We start from the raw sequence: 20984 nt of genomic DNA, 5'->3' as shown, positions 1-20984 counted from the left end.
GAACAGCAGCACAAGCTGCAACCGCCAGAACCAGAGGATTACACTACTAGTATCTGGGTTGATGTTACCTTGCGCCAGAAGGAAGGAAAGTCCGTCTGTGCCGTGTCTGCAGATTGGGCTGCGAGTGGCTGCACCGTCCGTTGTATGCCTTTGCTTTGCATTTGGGGTAGTGACACTGGGCGCTGGTGCCGATGGGGGCTGGGAATTGAAGGCAGGGCCGGGGGGTAAAACCAATAATGCAATAATGCTATGCTACTACTACTCTACTGCACTGCCAGTGCATCACAACAGCAGGGCGAGTTGGGCAACCGCTACCAGTAGCTAATCGCAGCCAAGAGAGTCTGCGCTACCAGTGCACTAACTGTAACTTGAGCTCGTATCCTTCACTCACCATCCGTCCCAGGGCCCTCTTCCAGTCAGCCCAGCATCCGTAGCCAACAACCCAATGCATCATTATCCTTTCCAGACCCAGCGTGCGGCTGAGCTTCCTGAGATCCTTTAGCCACACATCCTCAACTTAGCTACGAACGGCATCATTGCATTGACGAACAGTGTTGACGTCCGGTTAGGGCCTCGAGCTGGTTGGCCTGCGACAAGCCCACTTTACTGCTGGCCTGAAGGCGCAGGCGGCGGGTGCCATTATTATTATCTGACAGAGGCGGCGGTAACGGCTGTGTAAGATTACCACCAACCCTGGCCTTAGGGCCTTGTCTCATATGGATCTGCCCCTTCGCTTACTGTATTCGGGCCCCGAAAAAAGTGCTGACCAGGGTTAGGAGAGCACCCGCTACGGCCGGTGGAGCCTTACATGACCGCGACACTCGACCAAGCAGTCTCTCCAGATTTGGATGCTTGCCATGCTCTCTGATTTCCAACGCAGATCTCGTGCATGCCCTTGACCCACCAGGGGGCGCTGTTATTCACGACTGGGCCATTGAATCTATTTTCACCTGGCGTGCCTTGGGATCCGTCTCCTATATGATAGCCTACCACCCCGTCCACTCGCTCACACTCTCGTTAAGCAACGCTCGTTTGAAGTTCGTCGACTGATCACCAGCACCATGGAGGAGGTCTACGTCTTCGGCGACCAAACGGCTGACTGCCGGGCGTTCTTCACCAAGGTCTTTACCCGGAAGGACAATGTCCTCTTGCAGAGCTTCCTGGAAAGAGCTGGTGAAGCCGTCAGATTCGAAAACCAGAACCGATCACATCCCTCCAAAGCAGTCCCTAATTTCTCTACCATCCAAGAGCTTGTCGACCGTTATTACAGAGGTGACGCGAAGGATGCCGCGACCGAGAGTGCTCTCGTTTGCATTTCACAGTTTTGTCATTTCATTGGGTATGTTCTCTCGCCTTACCCCTGAATCTCGCTTGACCATGATCTGACATTCTGCGCAGTGCCTTTGAGGAGAGACGGCCTTCGTATATTCAACCTAATTCAGATGCTCGACTAGTCGGTCTGTGCACAGGTCTAATTGCTGCGACCGCAGTCGCTGCCTCAGATTCCCTGACAGCCCTTATTCCTTTGGCGGTCGAAGCGGTCCGGATAGCGTTCAGAGCTGGTGCCCACGTGGGAAAAGTTGCACAGCAGACAGAATGTGACTCCAAGACTCAATCGTGGTCCACCATCGTTGCTGCCGACGAGAAATCTGCGCAGGAGGCTCTGGATGCCTTTCACAAAGAGAAGGGTACATCACCCATCAACCAGTTGTGGATCAGTGCTTCTTCCGCCACCTCAGTCACCATTAGCGGTCCGCCATCGACCAAAGCCCGTCTTTTCGAAGAGTCAGAGTTCTTCCGCACACAAAAGAGTGCTCCAGTGTCAATATTCGCTCCCTATCACGCATCGCACCTACACTCGCAATCCGATTTGGACAAAATCTTACGACCGCAGACCAAGACAATCTTTGGCAATACCACAGTGCGGTTTCCCGTCTGCTCAAGCGTGACCGGCAAACCGTTCAACGCTGAAAATGGGTTTGAGCTTCTCCAGGCCGCGTTGAAAGAAATCATAATCGATCCCCTGCGATGGGACAAGGTGTTGAAATATTGTGCGGCAGGGAAGGCGTCGGAAGCCAAGGTATTCGCTGTTGGACCGACAAACCTGGCGAGCAGTGTGGTCTCCGCTCTCAAAGCCTCAACAACGAAGGTCACGCTGGAAGACCACTCCACCTGGAGTACAGTGCCACCGCAGGGAACGCGTCATTCAAAACGAGAGGCTGATATCGCTATTGTCGGCTTCTCTGGTCGCTTCCCCGACGCCGCAGATAATGAGCTTTTCTGGCAATTGTTGGAACGTGGCTTGGATGTTCACCGGCCGGTCCCTCCCGACAGGTTCCCTGTCGAGAGCCACACTGATCCAAGTGGAAAGAAGAAGAACACCTCTCACACACCGTTTGGCAATTTTATTGAGAAGCCAGGCTTGTTTGACGCGAGGTTCTTCAATATGTCACCAAGAGAAGCCGCACAAACTGACCCCATGCAGCGGCTGATGTTGACCACCGGCTATGAGGCTATGGAAATGGCTGGCATCGTCCCTGGCAGAACACCCTCGACGAAGCATGACAGAATTGGCACTTTCTACGGTCAAACCTCAGACGATTGGCGTGAGGTCAATGCCGCCCAGGATATTGATACATATTTCATTTCAGGTGGCGTGCGCGCCTTCGGACCTGGTCGGATCAACTACTTTTTTAAGTTTTCCGGACCTAGTTTCTCGGTCGACACTGCCTGCTCATCCAGCTTTGCCGCTATGAACGTCGCAATCACATCTCTCAGAGCAAATGAGTGCGATACTGTGTTCACGGGTGGTGCCAATGTGCTCACGAACTCTGACATTTTCTCTGGTCTCAGCAGAGGCCACTTCTTGTCCAAAACCGGGTCTTGCAAGACATGGGATAATGACGCTGATGGCTACTGCCGCGGCGATGGTGTTTGCACGGTCATCATGAAGCGTCTTGACGATGCCCTTGCGGATCGAGACCCTGTTCTGGGTGTTATCCGCGGTATTGGCACGAACCATTCAGCAGAAGCCGTTTCTATCACCCATCCCTGTGCGGAGAATCAGGCATTCTTGTTCGACAAGGTGCTCAAAGAGTGCAACGTTCACTGCAATGACGTCAACTACGTTGAGATGCACGGCACAGGCACGCAGGCAGGCGACGGCATCGAGATGGAATCTGTCTCATCTGTTTTTGCCCCACGACAGCCTCGAAGACGTCCTGACCAGCCTCTCTACGTTGGTGCAGTCAAGTCAAACATCGGTCACGGTGAGGCCGTTTCTGGCGTATCCGCTCTGATCAAGGTGCTCCTTATGCTGCAAAAGAACAAGATCCCGCCTCATACCGGCATCAAAAAACAGATCAACAAGAACTTTGCACCAGATCTCAAGGAGCGCAACGTCAATATTGCCTTCCAGACAACGCCTTTTCCACGCCCACCTGGTGGCAAGCGAACTGTGTTCATCAACAACTTTAGTGCAGCTGGTGGTAACACAGCGATGCTTTTGCAAGATGGCCCGGAGGTCCCAACGGAGCCCTCCTCTGACCCAAGATCGACCCATGTGGTGACACTCTCAGCGAAATCTTTGGCCGCTTTTAAGAGGACCCTTGCCAAATACGAAGCCTATTTGAATGCGCACCCGAATGTCGGCCTTCCCGACCTTGCATACACTGTCACGGCCCGCCGGGCGCATTACAGCTACCGCGCCGCCTTCCCAGTTCAGTCAATTTCTCAGTTGCAAGCTTCGTTGAGGGCCATTCAGGACCAGACCCACAACCCGATCCCCCTTGCCTCACCTCAGATTGCTATGGCTTTTACAGGGCAAGGTTCACAGTACACTGGGATGGGCCAGAAATTGTTTGAGACATCGAAGCAATTCCGACAAGACATCGAAGAGTTCAATGAGATCGCTCTTCGGCAGGGGCTCCCTTCTATTATGCCCTTGATCGATGGATCTGTGGAAGTTCAGCATCTACCGCCCACAGTCGTCCAACTCGGTATGTGCTGTATTCAAATGGCTCTTACTCATCTTTGGTCGACTTGGGGAATTCAGCCCAGTGTTGTTATCGGTCACTCCTTGGGAGAATACGCTGCTCTCCAAGCCGCTGGCGTTCTGTCCATTGCCGACACCATCTATCTGGTTGGTAAGCGAGCTCAGCTGCTGGAGCAGAAGTGCACAGCAGGCACTCATGCGATGCTTGCCGTGAGATCTCCTGTTGGTGGGCTCCAGGATGTGGTTGCCAATAGCCATGGCAAGATTGAAATTGCGTGCATCAACGGCGTGTCTGACACTGTTCTTTCCGGCACAATGGGCGATATTGATACCGTCGCTCAAAAACTGGCGGACGCTGGCCAGAAGTGCACCAAGTTGAAGTTGCCATTCGCATTTCATTCATCCCAAGTCGATCCCATTTTGGCAGACTTCGAAAAATTGGCCTCTTCGGTCAAGTACCACGCACCCCGTGTTCCTGTCATCTCGCCGCTGTTGAGCGATGTTGTCAGTGTCGGGGGCGTCTTCGATGCATTCTACCTCAGTAGACACTGCCGCAAGACAGTCGACTTTGTCGGTGGGTTGTCCGCTGGTATGTCAACCGCCACCATTAGCGATACTTCGCTTTGGCTCGAGGTTGGCGGTCACCCCCTCTGCGCCAGCATGATCAAATCTTGCTTGTCAGTCCCAACCCTGGCCACGATGCGCCGTGATGAAGACCCCTGGAAGATCATTTCTGCGTCCATGGCCGGCCTCTATACGGCCGGGAAGTCTTTGAACTGGGATGCATTCCACAAGGAGAACGAGTCCTTGCGCGTGCTCAACGACTTGCCATTCTATGGATTCGACGAGAAGAATTACTGGTTACAGTACACTGGAGATTGGCTTTTGTACAAGGGCGACTACCCCAAGGCGATTGCCCCAGCTCCAGCCGCCGCTGCAGCAGCAGGGCCTGCCAAAGCGAGGAAATATCTGTCAACCTCCGTTCAAGGTATTGTCTCCGAAGAGGTCAAGGGCAAGACTGTCACGATTGTCGCCGAGTCCGACTTTGCGCACCCGAAATTGTTCCCGGTCATTGCCGGTCACCTTGTCAACGGCAGTGGTCTCTGCCCGTCCACATTGTATGCCGACATGGCCTACACCCTGGTCAACTACGGCGTTGGCCTCCTGAAGCCGGGTGAGAAGGTGGACATCAATATTGGCACAATGGACAATCCGGCACCTCTTCTGCTCAAGAACATCAATCAGCCTGAAAGCCAAATTGTTCAAATGACAATGAAGATCGATCTCGATGCCAGGAAAGCGGACTTCGCTGTGACCAGCAACAATGGAAAGAAAGATGTCACTCATGCCAAGTGCGTGATCGTCTTCGAAGATGCTGCTGTTTGGAAAGAACAATGGAGCAAGACTTCTTACCTGATCCAGTCGAGAATCGACATGTTGAAACACAAGATGGAGAATGGTGAAGCCGACAAGGTTAGTCGCGCTATGGCTTACAAGCTCTTCGGCGCCCTCGTTGACTACGCCGATATATTCCAAGGCATGCAGAGCGTGGTCTTTGATGGACCGGAATTCGAGGCGACGAGCAACATCAGATTCCGCGCTGGGCCGAACGATGGCGACTTTTACTTCAGCCCCTATTTCATTGACAGCGCTTGCCACCTCTCAGGCTTCACCGTCAATGCTACCGTCAACCCACAAGATGAGTGCTACATTTCTCATGGTTGGTCCAGTCTCCGCTTCATTGAGCCGCTGCAGCATGACAAGCAATACTACGCATACGTCAAGATGCAGCCAGTTGCAGGAAGCAAGATGAGAGCTGGTGATGTTTATGTCTTCAACGCGGATAAGGAGGTCGTCGGTCTTGCGGGTGGTGTGCGATTCCAGTGCATTCCCCGCAAGCTCATGGATGTGATGATGCCCAAACCTAAGGCCAATGCAAAGGCTGCTTCCCCAGCATCTGCGACCCCGAAAGCAGCTCCAACTGTCAAAGCCTCCAGCAACCTCGCTGCTCCTGCTTCCGTGGAACTGCCCACTCCCAAGGTCAAGGCGAAGAAGCCGGTTAAGGCACAAAAGATCAAGGCACCAGCACCACCCAAGCAAGCCTCTTCTGGTAGTCTTGTCGTCCGGGCTTTCGAAATCATCGCAAAGGAGATTGATGTCGACCAATCTGAACTCAATGACGATATCCAATGGGCTGACATGGGTGTTGACAGCTTGATGTCGCTGACCATCTCTGGCAAGTTCAGGGAAGATCTTGACCTCGAGGTTGAGAGCACCCTCTTCACCGATTACGCCTCCGTGGGCGCCCTTCGGAAGCATCTCAGCGGCATGTCTGGTCCTGAGCCCATTGCTACTGGTGATGCAAGCTCGGTTGAATCTACGGACTCGGGTTCGGAGAGCGACGAGGATACCGTCGAGTCGGGCATCACCACCCCGGACACCGAAGACTTCCCAGCGAAGCCTCAGGAACAGGGGAAATCCGCTGCTGTCGAGGCGATGGCTCAACCACCTTCCGCCGAAGGGCAGGATATGATTGAGACCATTCGCGTAGTCATCGCCCAAGAAATGGAGATGGATCTGGCTGAAATCACGGACGCTACTGACCTCAGTAACCTCGGAATGGACTCCTTGATGGCCCTGACCGTTCTTGGGAAGCTTCGAGAGGATCATGACATTGATTTGGATCCGACCATCTTGGCGGACAATCCAACCCTGGCGCACCTCCGCAAAGCATTGGGTCTTGAGAAAGCCAAGCCGGCGCCTGCACCGAAACAAGAGGTCAGGACCAATGTCGTTGTCGCTCCTGCTGCGCCTCCGGTTGAGGTTGTCGTGCAGATGCCCCCCGCCACATCTGTGTTGCTTCAGGGCAATCCCAAGACAGCCACCAAGAATCTGTTCTTGTTCCCTGATGGCTCCGGGTCTGCCACATCCTATGTGTCTATCCCGGCCATTGACAGCAAGAACCTGGCTGTCTATGGGTTAAATTGTCCATTCATGAAAGATCCCACCAGCTATACTTGCGGGATCGAAGGTGTCTCCAAGCTGTATCTTGAAGAGGTCCTTCGCCGACAGCCTAATGGTCCATATATCCTCGGGGGCTGGTCAGCAGGTGGTGTCGTTGCTTACGAAGTCACCAGACAACTCAGTGACTTACAGAAGCTCCACCCTGACAAGAACTACACGGTTGAGAAGTTGATTCTTATCGACTCGCCATGCCCGATCCGTCTGGAGCCTCTACCTGCCCGCCTGCACCACTTCTTTGATGAAATTGGTCTTTTGGGGACAGGTACCGGCAAGACCCCGAACTGGCTGCTACCCCATTTCGAATACAGCATCAAGGCGTTGACTGCCTACCGCCCTGAGCTGAAGTCTACACGTGATTTCAATGCACCACCCACCTTGCTCATCTGGGCCACTGATGGTGTCTGCGGCAAGCCCGGTGACCCGAGACCGCCGCCACAAGCGGATGATCCGAAGAGCATGAAGTGGCTGCTGGAAAACCGCACGGACTTTGGACCCAATGGATGGGACAAGCTTTTGGGTGCTGAAGTCTGTAAAATGGTTACAGTGGTTGGTAACCATTTCACCATGATGAAACCACCGGTGGTAAGTTAATCTCCTTCCAATTGTGTGGCAATCTTTCGAGCTAACCATTTCTTCTAGGCTAAGGGTGTTGGTCAATACATCCGGGAGTCTCTCTCCATGTAGAGAGCTTGACCTCGACATCTGCAACTCTTCAGACTTGTTACGTATAGAGATCCTCGACACAGAGGGATGGGGTTTTGATGGACATAGAATTTTGCTCATTTCACGAACGACTCTTCGTCACTATGTTGGAAAATTGGGGTTTGGAGCGTCAGCGGCCGCATTTTTGCTGAGCATTTCTAGAGCGTTGGGGGACTTTGTTTCTTGGTTCACTGGGCAGTGAACTTACAGACTGATTGATTGATTGCATCGGGGGGTTTTGCATGCTTCCGCCGGACCAGCGGGTGGATAGGCGTTTGCTACTTCTTTTTGTCTCTCTCTAAGAGGATGTTTTTCCGCCTCTACAAGTTCCATCCATAGCCTAAGTTGTTACGATAAGCCAGATTTGCGGCTTTTAATGCACATCATCATTTTCCCAAACGTCCTGTGTTTCCTGGTCTTTCGTTTGTATACGAACCTTGGCTGGTGTATGGTCCTCTCCCTACCGACAATGTAGACGTCTGCTTCCCACGGTTTGATGCGTACTTGCATGTCACATGAAGGTATGCCACGTCGATCTTAGCCACATGCATGGTTCACCCGAGCATGTTGTCGACTTGGTTTGAAATACTTGTGGTCCCTGACGACCTCCACCCAGCGTGCCAAACAGCAAACCGGGGGGGATCCCAGGCCAAAAGCGATGCGACGCGATTCAGCCAGCCTCGGAGTGATTTTCATGTTGACTACCACTCCGAGCCGCGATCGTCTTGCGCCTCTCGCCTGTTCTGAGAATCACTTCTACTTTGGGCGCGTACCCAAGGGCGGGGAGTAACGGAGCCATGTCGGCAGCCCAACCCCACGAGTACCTACCCTAGCCAGCGGACCCGTAGCGACTACAGACTTGGAAGGACGAAGCATTGAATACGGTAGCTCTGGAGCATTATACAGTGGTAACAGGACATTTGACAGGTTCCACGTCTACAGTTAACCGTCGAGGACATTTAGGCCCAGCCGATTTAGGCCACAGTGTATCGGGCATGGTGCCCAAGGCAGTAGTAGTAGGTAAGGTACCTTACATGGGCTAACTTGGAAAGTCGCGCAGACTTTGAGAGCGAAAGCCAGGGCATTATTCACTATTGCACTGGCAGTGCAATTGGAACCTCGGTCGATGACGGTGACGTAGCAAACAAAGGTCGGAGAAAGCTTGCCATGAAGAGGTAAGGAAGGGTAGGTAAGGTAGGTGCTATACTAGCAGGTGGGGTTGCAGTTCCGAAGTGCGAATCTGGGTGGGTAAAAATAGCTTTTGGCTTGAACGTCGTGCCAGTGAACTTGGATGCAGTGTACCTAGGTAGTGACAGTGGTGGTAAGATAGGTAGGGTAGTTTCCTGTCTGTACTGTAGTAGTAGTAGTGTACATGCATGTCTCAGTTCGGCTCTCTCACACACAGTAGCAGCAGCTATCTCAGCGGGCGCTGTACTCGTAGAACAGAGTATCCAGCTGGTCAAAAGCCGTCATCGTCATCATCGCCAGAATATTGATTGCATTAGTTCGCGGGATTCATTTGTCTTACATTTTTCCATTCCGGATCTGGTCACAATCTTGTTCCGATGCTAACTGTTATCTTAAGTTCGTACCGCAACACCTAAAGACCATGGCGTTGAGGGGGTGGTTGCCCGTAACTCTCACTCTTGAACTGAAGAGCCGGTTGGAAGATGGCTGGCGGGGCGGTGCGGCAGGGGTGGTCGAAGGCTGCCTGAAATGCAGTAAAACATGCAGTGAGAGGACTAATGGGGCCAGCCTACTAGTGCTGAATTGTAGCTGTTGCGGTCGACTCCTTTACCTTAGGTATCTTGAAGCCTCCCGGAAAGATAAGGTAGGTACAATAATGTACCTAACTACGTAGGAGGCTGGCTGGGTCGGGGATGGATACCAAAAAGTCAAAAGGCGAAGAAACAGAAAATCAGGACTTGTCTGACGTGCGTAACAGGACTGAAGAAATGGTTTCGACTTTACATGGTCACAAATACCGTACGTGTGATACAGCCGGCCTTGATTTGATAACGGCAGCACCATTGCAGCAAGTGGCAATCTTGAAGTGACGTGCCGCAACCGTGGATACGGTACTTACCTCTGTTCAAGTTGTTTACTGTTGTTGTTTGTTTTACCTACTACTAGTAGGGAAGTACCTAGGCAATGTTTACGTTTTGTCCATAGGCGTGTGGAGACATTGGGGAGGTTATCCACACAGTGATCATGGTTGTGTCTCTCCCCCGTGCACAGACGCAGACACAGACACACATACACACGGACATCTGAGTCAGCATGACCTACGAGCCACCGAGGCAGCTGCCAATGCAATAATAACAATGGAGTAGGAAGCCTGATAGTGCTGGAAGGTCATATCGTATATGCCCAGCTATTGTATATTCATTCATTTTGACTAATAGTCCACTATATGTGTGGCCGGGCCAGTGGCTCTCAGGGAGGTCCATGATGATAGCACCGATGCAAACAGCACGTCGACCAAGCTCCAAAGGGCCGCCGACTCGACTCACCGCGCGGTGAAAGCCAAAGGTCTCACGAGTCCCTCGCTCGTTGAGACATTGTTCCATTGAGCCGCGTGCTTCGAGGTCGAACACTCATCAGCCTGCGATGATTGCAGGTTAACCCCCTGTCACGGCCCAGGCCGTTGTATACGAGGAGATCTGGAGTGTTCTGCTCCATCTTTCCTCGTTGATATAGGTAGCGTCGATACCGGTGGAGATTGTCGTGCCCGGATAACCGTCGAAGAACATGTACCACGGGGGTCGACGTGTCGTGCCTCTGGCGTCCACCGCCCGTAGGCCGATGGAGTCGTTAGCCTCCTCTTTTGTTCAAAATGGAGAACGGTCACCGAGAATCCACAGGCCGCACGCTTCTGTATTGAATTGAAATCAAACGGCGGCACGGTTTTCGAAAAGCGGTCTCAGAAATGCCCATGTTACTGAAGTTCCCCTGGATGGCGCGTTGACTACTTCTGGACGCGCGTCACGGCGACGCTGGATTGCGTCGACAGATGTACGCAATACAGGGGCCCCAATGCAGGCGTCAAGACCATAAACCCACAAGCTTCAACCACAGTCCTTGATCGGTCCACCATGACGATAAAATCGTGACCCGAGGTTGTGGAACGAGCTGACGTTGCCCAAATGACGGCCATGATGGAGTGGGTGCGAGAGGGTCAACGAGAACGATGAGACGTTTCCTGAAATGGCCGAGTGTGAGTGTGACAGCATCGTACAAGTATCTGTGCTCTATATCGCAATCGCCATATGTGGCCAAACCAATGGCGTCAAGTATTGTACACTGTACTTGCGACATGTGCCTGAATGTGGTAGGCCCTCGTCCACCCAGGGGCAGGATCCTTCCACCACGTTAGAGTTCTGCTGCAAGCATTCAATGCAAGCCCTCTGGACGATGCGTTTTGCCTCACATTCGTGTAAGGGTCTCTGCAAGCTCGCCTCAGTCAGAGATAGGAAGGACTGGTCGTCAAGTCCAGTCTACCTATGCTCGATTTTGATGCTATCCAAAAAGAAACCCGTGCTCTACACCTCGGGGAAAGACTTCTGTCCATGGAACCTCGATGGATTCCTCCAAAGTCTGGGAAGCATCAACGCTGTGCTCGAGATCATTGTCGGCATCGTTCAATCCATCTGTACCCATCTGGTCTATACTGCATCTGTGTCGTGGGGTAGACTTGATGTATTGATTCCTCTCCCAAACGCCTGCCATGAATTCGAGTCCGGCATTAAAGATCCAGATTCCAGTGCGTCGTTTCCAGCGCTCACCGAAATCGAGCACGAATTTTCTCTGTTGAACATCCGCGGATGTAAGTTCACAAGCCGACAGCATGACTGGCATGAAGCATTGTTTCTGATAATTGCTGTGCGCCGGGATTGCCTCGGTTGTCCGCAGAACTTCCAAGGCCAAATCATGTGGGTTGAGCGCGGGAGTTGTGGGCGAATTCAATTCCAGAGAGCTGCAAGGCTGTGCGTCGGGACGGGGGAACACGCGCGCAATGTAAAGAAGAAGCGCTGCCCTCCAAGCCCTAGACATCAGAGCCAGCTGTTCATCTTCGTGCATGATGATCTGTGCATTCCAAATCCTACACTCGAGCTCTGAGATTTTTTCTGGTGAGAAGGTCTCGGGGCGCGCAGCCGCAACTGCGAGTTGGTGCATGTCTAGAAACATTTCATCAGGCAGGCCATTAAGGGCTAGAATGCTCCATTCGCTTTCGGATTGCCATAACATCAAGGCTTCCAAGTATGATCGGGGAAAGACGGGCCCACAACGAGAGATCAAAGCAGCAGTGACATCGTACCAGATCAACATGGCGATCTGACTTCTAAGGTGAGGTCGGGATTCGGCGACGCGAATACCACCGTTCGATTCCAGGATGCGGAAAGCGCCTCGCAGATGGATTGTCCAGTTAGAAACCCCGGACTCGGTGTAATCCAGGGCTATTAAAAGGAGAGATGTACTGATCCCAGACTCCAGCGGTATATCCGTAAGATGCGTGGCAAATACGGAGAGAGCCCGAGTTTTGAGTTGCAAGACCGAGAGTCCCTCAGGCCTGCTGCGCAGATGGGCTTGTTGCCTACGCGACAGGGCCACTGCCGCATCACGTACGCAGGGAATGTCATCTTTCATGTGTGCAAGGGCGGCTTGCCATGGATTGACTGGTACGGCGTAGGTGAGCGTGATATAGGAGAAGAAAGAGTCATAGAATGCCAACGCGTATTCAAAGTCGTCAGGATGTCTTCCGATCTGGGGAGGAATAGAAGTACAGAACACCGACCTATTGTAATGGTCCAGCCGTGTGTTGACTGTGACACTTGTCGTTGGCAACAATGACGAGCAGAACGGCGAAGCTGGTGTATTGGGATCGTATGCCCAAGAAGGAGAAGGAGGTGTCGGAATACTCATAGCCGTACTGATGCTTGAAGAGCGGCTCTTAGCATCTGTGGCGGATGGTGTTTTCGGCGATCTGGCAGAGTTCCTCGATGCCCGCTTCACGGCCCGGCTGGCCGGTACATGCTGTTCCACAAACACGAATGAGGATGGTGTAGGTAATCGAGCGCTGCATTGCAGAGGTGCGGTCGCCTCAGTAGCTGATGAGTTTGGCTCGGGTTTCGTATGGGTTCTGGAGTTCTTGGCCCTCGACTTCTTGAGCCGACGGGTGGCCCGCTCCCAGTCCAGCTGTTGCACATACCCGGCGCATATCACTCCGTCGTTCAGACATGCGCTGCACCGCGGCCTTCGTCTATCGCAGTGACGACCTAGGGAAGAACATGTGTGGCAATCGGATTTGGCCCACCCCAGTGAATTGGTTCTTTTCCCGGTTATAGATCTCTTTCGTGAAGAGTTTGTTGTGGTCGGGGACTGGGATGGCTGAATGAGAGCGCTTGATGTGCTCGTACTACTTGTTACCGACATGGTTCAATCTGCCTCAAAGACCATGCCCGATCGTCCTTGGTTGAACCAAACAGCCGTGATGAGGTGGAAGGAAGAGTCGCCAGTCTTCCCCGTGTCCAGAATGGTTGGATTTCTAAGCACGTGATGTAGTATGACCTTCAACCATGAGCGGCTCTCAGTAATGCCCTGCTGTCGAACCCGGGCGGCTGCTGGTGACCTCTACTAGAATGGTCATGCCTTGCAGTACTGTATGATGGAATAAATCTGATGATGGTTACCTACTAATGAGCATGTCGTCTTCCAAATTGAGCGAAAGGCAAACCGCTGAGGTGAAATACACATGCCTGACAAAATCTTTGATCAGAAAACACTAATCAAAATTTGCATCCTACTATGGATGTCTGGTAATCCGGTGTCAGACAGTGATGGCTTCCCGCATGTGACCGAGCGAGGCTACAACATTGTGTGTGAAAACGGAGCCCGTCTACACGAGTCATGATGCATACACGTGACCGTAATTTGATTCAGGTAGACCAGAGTCCCGAATATCGCGGCAACAACGTTTTCGCGTAAGAACAACAAACCAATACGAAGGTCTTGTTGGTGTTATAAGGTAATTTCACAAAATACTCGAAGTCCACTGCATCGGCGCCAACCTCTCTCTTTCTGTCAGCCCAGAACCTCCAAAATGTGGTGAGTACGGCTTCCGTCAATGTGTCAACAAATGGCGGAGTGCTAAAATATGGCCCATCTCATCAGCAAACACATTCTGAATGCTCAAGTATCGATACGGTCACCCTGCTGTAAGTTCATTCGTCGTCAGACAAGAAACTCACATGGCGAAGACGAAGACGGGGGACTGATTCCACGAAAAGGCCGGAAATGGTTCGATTGTGCAGAGTGCCATGCCGAGTCAGAAGACCATCCGCTGTTGCAAAGTTTCGACATGGTAATGGCCCCCCACAACCCCATTTCTCTGTCTTCACGAGGCTGATGGTTGTTAAAAAGACATTCATCTGCAAAAAGTGCAAGAAGGCATTCCGGAAGAACACAAAGGACTGGGATGAGAGGTAAGGGTTTCAACCAGTACCAGTCCTTGTCCTTGTGGCTAATACGAAGCCGGCGATCCAGTGATGAGTACTGCCCGAATTGTGACAATCACTTTGTGATTGACGCGGTCACACCGAAGGCGGCTCTGAAGGTCGAGAGCGACGATACGCGGATGGATGCGAGGTAAACCTAACTCGAGAGAAAACTGTGCTTGCGGATGAACTGACAAGTTCTAGGATGCTCAAAGATGAGCGCGTCAAGCAGGCAGAAAAGTCAATATTTGACATACATGACTGGACGGGGCGGCTAGGCTGAGCCTGGTATCACACACTGCGGGTTCTGCCTCGCCGCCCTACGACCAAATGGATTCTGATTCATTGGGGTCAATGAAATAACGACAGGATGATGGGCTTGGAGTTAGTGATAGACGATATCTAATCATTTACAAAAGTCGGCAAGCTCAAAAGCATGGGAAACCGGTATTGATTCTTCATCGCCAGAACTCCGGTCGCTAATGCAGAAAGCACGAATGTAGAGAAACCTGTAAAGCTCAGATACCAGCACTACCTTCTCCCTCAGCGAGCGGCCGTGTTGGTAATGACGCCGTACCCGAGGCACCAGGTCGACCCGGCTTTTTCTTTGCCTGTTCTTCCTGCTTCTCGGCCTCGATTGTTTTGACATATTGCTCAATTTCCTCAGAAGGAAGCATCTCGATCGTCTTTCCAGGCGCCATGATGGCAATTTCTATGTTCTTGGCTCCAGTCTGGACGACCTCCAAGAGTGACTTCACGGTGAGCGAGATGGTAGCTTCCCGATCCATGTCGTCTTTGTGGTTGCGCTCTAGGAATTCTCGGACTGTCTTGCTAGACCTGCCGATCGCATTTGCTTTCCTGGGCGGTGTTAGTGATAGACTCGTCAACGGCAAGGCAGCTGCTGATCTTACCATGCGGAGTAAATGCCGGAGGGCTCGGTTTGATACAGCTTGGGCTCTGGGTCGCCCTTGTCGAATCCAATGATGAGAGTACTGATCCCGAAAGGCCTCACACCACCACTTTGCGTGTATCGCTGCTGCACACCAGCAACATATTTTGTGATGTATTCAATCGTGACAGGGTCCTCCACGGTGAGACGATGTGACTGCGCCTCCACCCTTGCCTTGTCGACCAATATCCGAGCGTCCGCGTTAAGACCAGCGAAGGCCAAACAAACGTGGCGATCAATCAAGCCGATCTTTGATGGTGTGATTCTCGTATCTTGAAGCTTCATTGCTGATTTCTTTTCGCATCCCAGGACCACAATGTCTTTCCCTTTTACTCCCACTGCGCAAGTTCCTCGTTTGACCGCTTCGAGGGCATACTCGACCTGGAAAACGTGGCCATCGGGACTGTGATGGTTAGCAAGTGCAAATCAGCAGGTCGGACCGCTACTGTAGTACCTAAAGACTGTGTCGGTCAGCTATAGATCAGGACAACTCTCAGAGCGGACACACCAGAAAGTGCACGATCGTAACCTGAGGCCATCTTGGAAGAAACCACGTCTTCCCGACGGCACAAACGATGAAGCTACCCTAGAAGAGTCGCCTTGAGGAGGTGAAGATGCAGGGTGGAGGTGGTGGTGCTGTTGTTGTAGATGTGTTCAAGTTACGAAGATGTTGGAGAGCCTTCCAAGTTCCTACTACCACCACTACGGGCGTTACGCGGTAGCCGCGTGCCTGGTCATTGACGCCAAGCCCCGTAAGTGCGCAAGACGGGGTACAGATCCACCCAACAACGTAACTACGGTGGAGTGTTGAAATGGGCTACAATGTGCCGAGTGCCCACGATACCTGGTGTACAACTAGATCACTACCCGTGAATGCTCGTCCAAATCGTTGCTGCGATTTTCAACGACAGTGGTTTCGGTTTCAGAAGGAACTATTTTTGTGAGTTCTACACCGCCACCCCGGACAAGACAGCACACTGCTCTCAGCAGATATGGATCAGCTGGCCTTGGAGAGGGACATACTATGTAGTTATCACTTTCTAGAAGCGAGTTGCCAGATGCGGGCCAACGCCTATGTGGCCAGGAAGACATGGAAAAGAGAAAAAATTTGGATACTTTTCGTTTGTATGTTCATTTAATGATTGAATTGCTCCTGTATTTACATGCTGCCTACCCCAAGTGCCTGTATTCGACTACCAGCGACGATACAGTTCACGGGCACATGATTCCGTGCGACATTGGGGCCAAAGACTGCCTGGCGTCAAAATGCCACATCATGATATTTTCCAGGCTGTGTTGCCAAATAGATCGTACATCAAGACGTGATTCGTAAAATGCATAAACTGAAATTGTCTAATGCCAGTGACGAGACATGCGGCGGAAGTGACCGTGCGGGTGTCGCTTCGCTTTGCCCGGAGTCATCGCGATGTCCGTTGAAATTCCTGGTTGGCAACGCATACCGGTGTCCATCTCGATGGGCACACTCCAAGTGCCGGAGGCGCAGCGTTGAAAGCTGGAGCCGTCTGAAGAGCAAGCCCATGCTCCCTCGGGTGAACATGCTCCAGATTGAGCGTCGCTAGTATCGCTGCTGTTGCTCGCGCTGGTAGCCGCGGGGGAAGCTTCAGAAGTGGCAGATGCTGCCGCGGAGGAAACGGAAACGGAAACGAACACGCCAGGCGCTCCGCTGACGGCAGCACTTCCAGTCGCAAACACGGGCGAGGCCGCTTGAGCGGTAGTATCTGTACCAACCGTTTGGCTGGCAGAAGGAACTGTAGCGGCAGTCAGAACGCTCGATTCTGTGGCACCTGAGGCAGCCGCGGTAGGTTGAGCAGCAGAAACACTTCCTGCCGAACCACAGCTTAGTTTGGTGAAAGGTCCCTGGCCGGCTGTCTGCACATCGTCACCTGGCTCTGGATAGATGTAGTCATACGACTCTGGAGTTGTACAGTCATTGATCCCAGCCAGGTTAGCGATAAAAAGATTTGGGAAACTCGTCCTTTTCGTAATTTTCCCGGATTCAGCTCGCTTCATTTTCGCTGATTCAACTCGCTTCTCTTGCACTTCCACAGGCGCGCAATTCATGTACATCTCTCTGTTGCCCACTTTGTTGTGCCATGTCCACGCGAGGGTGTATTGACCAGGAGCAATGCCATCAGGGATGGTGTATTGGAAAGTGCTAGCACCAGTACCATTCGGATCTGCGGGGAGATTTCCGGGGACGGAAGCAGGGCAGCCACCTTCGATAGACTTGATGACCATCCATTTAGAGTCTTTCGTGGGCTTTAGATCGGTTGTCAAGCTGACTTGGCATGAACCACCGCCATGGACGGCACTGCCGAGAAAGCTCAAGGTCTGTGGTTCACCGATCGTCATGACATTTTCGGCACCTTCAGCGTCGTAAACGCCAGTACGCTGCTTGCAGGGAAAATCGGAGCCATCAGCAAGGAGCGGCGAGTTGTCGAGAGTGGATTGACCATATGGGACAGGAGATTTGAGTTTCATGTGGCCGTTGACCGAAGCAGTCATGAGGACCATAACGGTCGTAGCCACGGATATGATGGAGGAACGCATGTTGAGTTTGGAAGCTCTGTAGCGGTGTGCTTTGTTTGTGGTTGTAATGAGTGTGTTGGGGAGGGCAATAGCCAGATTGCACTGTATCGGGAGTTAGTTTGTGGTCGGGGATGAGCTTTGAGCATGGACAGATCATGGAGAATGTATGAGATGTATCAACAGAGTACAGGACTATGAAGCCAACCGACAAGAGCTGGGCAGTAAGTTACAAGAAGATGACTGGTAGAAAATGACCGCCACTACCTAATGCCTTTGTCGAAATGAACAAGGCCAATAGGCCAAACAAGCTGTTTGATGAAAGAAGAAAAGAAGACAGGGCAGTCCAAGACAGGCAATGTGATCTGCAAGGGGATGGATGTCCCGTACCTTTCTTCACGGACAAAGAGAGGGTTGGTCTTTGGCTTGGGCCGGTGATTGTGAATCAAGTGAATGAATGTGATTGTCTGCACCAGGCAAGACAAAGAGATGAACAAAGGAATGTCTAGGGCTAGCCTGCCACAGTTGGATATCTGTAGATGAGGTGAGATGAAATGAGAGGAAACGTTTGGAGAATCCAACCTGGCGTTCGTGGCCATTTGTAGACTTCTATATACATTGTAGGCCCAAGGTCCAGGGTCGCTCGGCCGGCTGGCAGGAGGTGAATGACAGATGGACCTCCTGATGGTATCCGTAGGGTGGCGCGCAAGGGGTGTTTGAAACAATGGCATTCTATTGGCATCATCGAAGCCGTCTTCCGCGCATGACAGTTATGCTACTCACAGACCATCGTTCCAGACTGCAGCTTCCGCCTGGAGACACGACCACTTACAAGCTTTGATCACCGCGTTGAAGACCACCTACTTGGGGAGGTTGAAGAAGGGTTGCAGGGTGAGCTTTCTGTATGCATTGACGTGTGGTGGCTGGACTGTGGAGCCAGGACCACACTTGAAGGGATAGGACGTTGAAACATAGCCCGCTGCCTGGTAAGAGCGGCTGTACCCAGTTCTAGTAAAGGGAACTGTAGAGCATATGGCTGATTCGCTGGAGCGAGTCTACCTTGGAGAAGAGCCAGCGAAGCGTAGTCGAAGACCACATCTGGGATGGGTGTACAATGTGTCCAAGCAGAGGTCAGGGCTGCAAGACTGTGGAAAGGCCATGGAGCCCCTTGGAGGAGGCTGAAGCAGTCCATCGCGGAGGTGGAGAAGCATCCATAGAGTTGATCCGATCTAACATTTGTACCTAGGGTAGGGTTTTCAACGCGAACAATGAAAAGGGGAAAAAGTGGCAGACACGAGATCAGGGGCTGTCTGTGTGCGGTTAACGATCTACCAATCACCGGGCGCCGCCTCGGCCTCGCTAATCACTCTCGGCTAGGCCCGGCACTGGAGAAACAGATGTTCCGGCGAGGCCAACATCCACGTTTCTTGACTGGCCCGCGATTGATCCCATTTTCTTTCCAAGGTTCTGATGAAACAGCCATGCTCTGTCCCTGCCCAAGGTTGCTTGTGACCATCTATCGCCACTGAAGACATCACACTTGCAACGCTGTCCCATGGTCGCTGGGTTCTGTCGGTTAGCGAGGTGAAGCTGGCGGATAACGCCAAACGCGCTGGGTGATGCGTGGTTGGGGAGGTCTGTGCAGCTCCTCAACCACGTACCTTCACCGATCGATATGGAGTACGGCTTTATGCGAAGACTTTGACATCATCTTTGAATAATGCTGCTAAAAGAGACAATGCATGGCGTGAGGGCTTCAAAACCCCTGTCAGACCCGGCCTGGCCCAAGCGGGAAGCCAGGTTTGCGAGGCTGGTCCTTGGAGTTTCCGGAAGTCTCTCATCACGGGCCCCTGTCCTTGACTGTCGTTTCAAGGCGAGGACTTCATCTTGCTGTCGTCGATGTCCACCTTTTCTGGGGCCACCGCCCATCAATGGGTGGAAGAGCCCAAGCGTACACACCTCTTTTGCCCACTGGCACCCTCAGCGATGGGACCAGCTACGCGTGACAGCTTCTGAGAGGCTGTCACCCAGCCCCCGGCTTTTCTGGCTTCGCGAACTGACTGACCCGCAGCGCGATCACCTTGATCCTTGCTCAACTACAATCCTCGCCAGTAAACTGCACTGCAACGGTCGCATTATAGAGGGTACCACTGGAACCCTAAGCACAGGTTGGGTCAAGACGCTTTGAAGGCAGAAACAGCCCGCGGACGTCTCTGCGGGACCAGTCCTCCCTGGGCCGTGTGGTAATATCAAGGAACTGATCATCAGGTACCACGGAAAGCCCGGGCTTGTTTCGGTAGTCAGGGCCAGGGCTCATCGATGTGGCCATGCTGAGTTGAAAGCTGAAAGTCTTGCAGAAGTCCGACGGACCGCCACGGGTCGAACGCGAGCTTCAGGAGACGTCAGTCGGCCGATCGAAATCCTCAGCGCGTGTCTTGAGCGGCTCAAGAGGTCCGGTTCAGTGGACACAGGTCCAGCCTATCCTTGCACGCGTCGCAACGCCAACACTGGAGGAAAGAAAATTCCCACTTGTCTATTCACTCGTTACGATTGAGTGGCGGTGGCCAAGTTGGGTCCATGAGTTCAGAAACCCTGATCGGCTCTACTGTTGGGTACTGTCAGGAGCAGCAACACCGCTGATTGTACGTGAAAGCTGCAAGCCTCTCTGCAACTAGCAGACATTACATTCTGCAGACAGCTGAATGGCGACCCTCCGCATCCGAGGTGAGTATTCGTTCTGTTGAACGTGGCTCCTATTCCATTAGCAGTAGCCTATTGCATATATGGTATTGAGGAGCCCTCTTTCAAGGCGAGCCACGACCACTTACGGACATTGTCGCGTGATAGACGTTCGAAATCTACTCCAGAGCAGCATAGACAGCTCCAGCGACTCTATAGCATGTTGCTTGCAGACTGTAATCAAGCCTCGAATATAAGATATTGTTAGACAACTCAGTGGACGGCATACCTAGCCCGTGGGAGATGTCTGATAGCAAGGCCAGGATAGGCCTCTGTTGATAGGAGATGAGAGCGAGTCAGCCTCTAGTACTACGAGGCTTCAGTAGCTCAAGCTCAATAGAAAATGCTTTAGTATTTCTGTTTCAATGACCACCTAATGTCTACGAACCTGAGGTAACCTACCTAGGTACTGATAGTGTGCGCCCATTGTTGTGCAAAGTACTACCAGAACTTGAAGCAGACAACTCACGATGAGTAAGCCGGTGCCTCCGAGTAGATGCGAGGCTGTGGCCTTCTGGTGGGGGCCGTCCCGATT

The 20984-nt window shown here is 52.4% G+C and overlaps 6 protein-coding genes across 6 annotated transcripts; 3 read left to right on the top strand and 3 right to left on the bottom strand.

Moving 5' to 3' along the window:
• The first annotated feature begins 396 nt into the window (after positions 1 to 396).
• HMPREF1120_03173 (polyketide synthase) lies at positions 397 to 8119 on the top strand. Its single transcript, XM_009157228.1, has 4 exons — positions 397 to 675; positions 777 to 1339; positions 1399 to 7600; positions 7658 to 8119. Exons 2-4 carry the CDS (start codon positions 1062 to 1064, stop codon positions 7700 to 7702), a joined length of 6525 nt encoding a protein of 2174 aa, XP_009155476.1. The 5' UTR covers positions 397 to 675; positions 777 to 1061; the 3' UTR covers positions 7703 to 8119.
• Positions 8120 to 10058: 1939 nt separating this feature from the next.
• HMPREF1120_03172 (uncharacterized protein) lies at positions 10059 to 13472 on the bottom strand. The gene has a single exon (XM_009157227.1). It carries the CDS (start codon positions 13151 to 13153, stop codon positions 11240 to 11242), a length of 1914 nt encoding a protein of 637 aa, XP_009155475.1. The 5' UTR covers positions 13154 to 13472; the 3' UTR covers positions 10059 to 11239.
• A 237-nt stretch (positions 13473 to 13709) lies between these two features.
• HMPREF1120_03171 (uncharacterized protein) lies at positions 13710 to 14897 on the top strand. Its single transcript, XM_009157226.1, has 6 exons — positions 13710 to 13825; positions 13892 to 13935; positions 14008 to 14081; positions 14141 to 14202; positions 14264 to 14365; positions 14419 to 14897. The coding sequence occupies exons 1-6, from the start codon at positions 13821 to 13823 to the stop codon at positions 14495 to 14497; spliced, it is 366 nt and encodes a 121-aa protein (XP_009155474.1). The 5' UTR covers positions 13710 to 13820; the 3' UTR covers positions 14498 to 14897.
• On the bottom strand, positions 14444 to 15854 carry HMPREF1120_03170 (proteasome component PRE6). Its single transcript, XM_009157225.1, has 4 exons — positions 15672 to 15854; positions 15618 to 15624; positions 15126 to 15566; positions 14444 to 15072 (listed from the first exon to the last, which is right to left on the bottom strand). Exons 1-4 carry the CDS (start codon positions 15700 to 15702, stop codon positions 14733 to 14735), a joined length of 819 nt encoding a protein of 272 aa, XP_009155473.1. The 5' UTR covers positions 15703 to 15854; the 3' UTR covers positions 14444 to 14732.
• Positions 15855 to 16270: 416 nt separating this feature from the next.
• HMPREF1120_03169 (DNA-directed RNA polymerase) lies at positions 16271 to 19623 on the bottom strand. Its single transcript, XM_009157224.1, has 2 exons — positions 18101 to 19623; positions 16271 to 17815 (listed from the first exon to the last, which is right to left on the bottom strand). Exon 2 carries the CDS (start codon positions 17732 to 17734, stop codon positions 16517 to 16519), a length of 1218 nt encoding a protein of 405 aa, XP_009155472.1. The 5' UTR covers positions 17735 to 17815; positions 18101 to 19623; the 3' UTR covers positions 16271 to 16516.
• On the top strand, positions 19187 to 20960 carry HMPREF1120_03168 (uncharacterized protein). Its single transcript, XM_009157223.1, has one exon. The coding sequence runs from the start codon at positions 19431 to 19433 to the stop codon at positions 19896 to 19898; it is 468 nt and encodes a 155-aa protein (XP_009155471.1). The 5' UTR covers positions 19187 to 19430; the 3' UTR covers positions 19899 to 20960.
• Positions 20961 to 20984: the final 24 nt, after the last annotated feature.

Source organism: Exophiala dermatitidis (assembly GCF_000230625.1).
Source record: "Exophiala dermatitidis NIH/UT8656 unplaced genomic scaffold supercont1.3, whole genome shotgun sequence".
Lineage (NCBI taxonomy): Eukaryota > Fungi > Ascomycota > Eurotiomycetes > Chaetothyriales > Herpotrichiellaceae > Exophiala > Exophiala dermatitidis.
Note: the sequence above shows the minus strand (reverse complement) of the source record. Positions and strands in the feature narration are given on the sequence as shown.